The following is a 3,565-nucleotide window of genomic DNA, read 5'->3' as shown; positions in this document are numbered from 1 at the left end:
ATGAGCATTTCATTATATACAGGAATGTTCTGAAATACATGATTGTTTTCTATAATGCGCGAACATATTTTGTAGTCACAAATACTTGTTTTGAATATACAACGAGAGTAATTAATTACTTCCTCTGTCCCATAATATATGAACGTTTTTGACACTGATGTAGTGTTAAAAACGTTCTTACATTTTGGGACAGAGGAAGTAGATGATAGTACTAGAAAATATGTTTGTGTATGACGTAAAGTAGTTTTGTGATTTCCGGGGAACCTTTTCGGCAAGTACCATGACCAATTATCTAAAATACACCAGTACCATACAAATTTATTGATCGCAAAGAACACAAATCCTTCCGTTATTTATAAATATACAAGGGATCGTCGAATTATCATGTCCGCCCTCTGTTTTTAAATGTAAGACGTTTTGACAGTTCTTCTTACATTCAGGAACAGAGGTAGTACATGGTACCCCAACCCGATGTTCCGTCCAACATCTCACAACATATATCAACAAGGACGCCGGCTCGGAAGGGGATCCCTGATCAGCGGGTTTGGTTAAGGCTCGTCGTCGGCGGACAGGCAGACATTCTCCTGGCCAGTTTGCTCCTCAGTGCACGCCGTGCTCAGCCTGCACGTTCAGCAAACAATAAAGCAACGCAAGATGCATTTTTCTTTGACAAGGTGTGGATTTTATTGACTCAAAATGAAGCATCAAGTGAAGCAACGCAAGATGCTTAGGCGTCCTCGACCATGCATTTCGAAAAGACCACGGAGAAAAACACGGCGTAAGAACTTCATTATTACCTTCAGGACGTGCGAGCCGTGGCCGGCATCGTGGCCATGGTGCTCGTGCAGCATCACCCCGTGCTTCCTGATCTGCTCCCTGACGAACTTCTCGTAGATGAAGGAGGCGCCCCTGAACTGCGGCAGCACCAGCCACGCCACGAATAGCAGCTTCACCTCGTACCACAGCGGTATCCTGCGAGATCATCACACTTATCTTTTCTGCACGCGGAGCAAAATGTTCACAGCTAGGATTCTACTAGGAAAGAGCATGAACAATTTTGATAGTACTCCACTATGATTTTACCAATAGAGGACTTGCTCGGCTGCCATTTCGAAGAGGGCGATGAAGGAGTAGATTATCCAGTAGGCCAGCCACTGGCCGTCGTCCAGCTTGGACGTGCTCTCCATAGCGCAGATCGACGCGTACCTGATCAAAACCAACAGCTCACACATACACCCACAGATCTTACCAACGTTCTCAGTACAGAGCATATCATAGCCTAGCCACAGTTAACCGCTGCAATGCAAGGTGCAACGATCGACAGGAATGCGCACTCACAGCGGGTATATCAGGGTCAGGCTCGGCCTGCAGAGGAAAGAGAAGCGCCCATGATCCACCAGATTATAGCCAAATAAGCGATGGAAACGGAAGGATTCAGGAGCCGTGAGCTCTGTCGTGCATGTGCGTACCCTGCAATGGCGTGGAGGTGGCAGATGAGCGCCCATGTACTCTTCGCCATCCCGGCTCAGGAAGGAACTCACCGCGACCCTGATGAGAAATGTACAGCTCGTGGTGGTGGGGTTCGGTTGATGGAGCGGGGAGAAGCGCGAGCTCAGTTTTTAACGATGCCAGAGAAGGGGATGGCATTGGGTGCCTTGCTTGGACGTGGAGTTCAAGGCTGGATCGGAGCCCTGGCCCGCCCCACCAGATCAACCGGGCTCGAATCGCGTTGCGTGGCTGCTTCCCTTCTTCCCTCTCGGCCATGGGAGGGAGCACGCCACGGTTGCCACGTGATGCGCTTTTCACCGAGGCAACAAGCCAGCCACGCCTAGAGCCTCGAAATGAACCAAGAATTCGAGACACGCAAGGGGGAGAAATGTAACAGGAGTAGAACAGTGATGAAACGAAAAACAAACGCGGGTCCTCCTGTTCCGCGCTTGCCGTGACGGATCGCCGAGGAAGCGCCTGAACACCTTATATAGGCCAGCCATGATGCAGCCCACTTAGGTCCTTGTTTTGTTTTTTGTTTTACTTCGGAAAAATTTCATTGCCTATTTAAAAATATATTCATGTAGATAAAATTGTATACCCGTGTACCAAAAAAAGCATAGATAAAAAAAGTTCATATACGTGTGAATATATGTTTATATATTGCGGGAAAATGTTTGAAGTATTAAATAAAAAAATAAACATAAATCAAGAACACGTGAAAAGAAACAAAAAAATATGAAAAAACACAAAAAGGAAGAAAAACTGAACAAGTATATGAAAAGGAAAAATAGAAGGAAATGAAAATAAGAAGAAAACTGACTAAAACCAGGAATGCCTAAGACCCAAGACACGTGTACCCCCCACGGGCCTAACACTTGTGCATCGGACACGAAATAGGATTTGACAATAAATGCGACTTGGGTGACATCATCGCCAAGACCTTTTGTGGACTAGGAGAGCCTTGGCTCATTGGATTTTAAATTTCCCTAGGCATGTCCCGGTAGGCTCAACTCATATAATTGTGTTGGCCCGTGACAAAAGCCTCGGATGCTATGTCCCTGGGCCTCAAGTTGCTTATCGAAGATGGAGTTGCAATTGGGACAAAAATGGGTTGCGCCTAGCTCCGTGTCGAGGGTGGACTTACAATTGAGACAAAATTTGGTCGGGTCTCACTTGCGTATCAAGGCTAGCCTTGCAACTATGGAAAAGGCGGACCCCAATTGCATGTCCAGGGTGTGGTTGGACTTACAACTAGTAAAAACCGTGTTGGGCTCCAGTTGCGTGTCGAAGGTGGATCTGCAACCAGGAGCAAAAAGTACTGGGGGCCCCAATTGCATGTCGACGGTGGAGTTGCAATTAGGAGAAAAATGGTCGTCCCCCAGTTGCGTGTCGCGGGTGGACTTGCAACTGAGACAAAACTGGGGCCAGACCCAGTTGTGTATTAAGAGTGGAACTGCAACAAGGAAAAAGAATGAGGCGGAGACATTTACATGTTGGGGTGAATTGCATTTGGGACATCGGCCCCCATTTGCGTGTCATGGGTGGACTTGCAACTAGAGTAAATAAATAGGTAGGGCACAAATGCATGTTGGAGGTGAGCATGCGACTCGGACAAACAAATCCCCCCCCCCCAAGTCGCAGGTGGAGGGTAGACTTGCGGTTGTGTTTCTAGTAGGAGACATGTATTGCCCTTAAAAAACATTTTTGCTTTTTGAGAGGATTGAGAAGAGGGATCTAGAAGGGGGGTGATGTCTGCTTGAACTTCGTCGGTATTTCCCCAAAAAGGAATGGATGATGCATCATAGTGATGGTAGGTATTTCCCTCAGTGATGAGACCAAGGTTATCAAATCAGTAGGAGAACCGCGGAACACAACGTAAACAGCTCATGCACACAAATAACAAATACTCGCAACCCGACGTGTTAAAGGGGTTGTCAATCCCTTTCGAGTAACGGCGTCGGAAATTGGCACGGAGACGGGATAAAGTTGTAATAGATTGGATAAATAAAGCGCAAATAAAATAAAGTGCAGCAAAGTATGTTTGTATTTTTGGTTTAATTTATCTAAAAATAAA

The 3,565-nt window shown here is 46.4% G+C and overlaps 1 protein-coding gene across 1 annotated transcript; it reads right to left on the bottom strand.

Moving 5' to 3' along the window:
- Positions 1 to 246: 246 nt before the first annotated feature.
- On the bottom strand, positions 247 to 1,580 carry LOC119305651 (protein HVA22-like). The gene is made up of 5 exons (XM_037582119.1): positions 1,470 to 1,580; positions 1,339 to 1,365; positions 1,084 to 1,206; positions 798 to 972; positions 247 to 621 (listed from the first exon to the last, which is right to left on the bottom strand). The coding sequence occupies exons 1-5, from the start codon at positions 1,517 to 1,519 to the stop codon at positions 601 to 603; spliced, it is 396 nt and encodes a 131-aa protein (XP_037438016.1). The 5' UTR covers positions 1,520 to 1,580; the 3' UTR covers positions 247 to 600.
- Between the last annotated feature and the right edge of the window lie 1,985 nt (positions 1,581 to 3,565).

This window comes from Triticum dicoccoides, chromosome 5B (assembly GCF_002162155.2).
Source record: "Triticum dicoccoides isolate Atlit2015 ecotype Zavitan chromosome 5B, WEW_v2.0, whole genome shotgun sequence".
In the NCBI taxonomy this organism is placed as follows: domain Eukaryota; kingdom Viridiplantae; phylum Streptophyta; class Magnoliopsida; order Poales; family Poaceae; genus Triticum; species Triticum dicoccoides.
The sequence above is the reverse complement of the archived record's forward strand: the minus strand, read 5'-3'. Positions and strand labels throughout refer to the sequence as shown.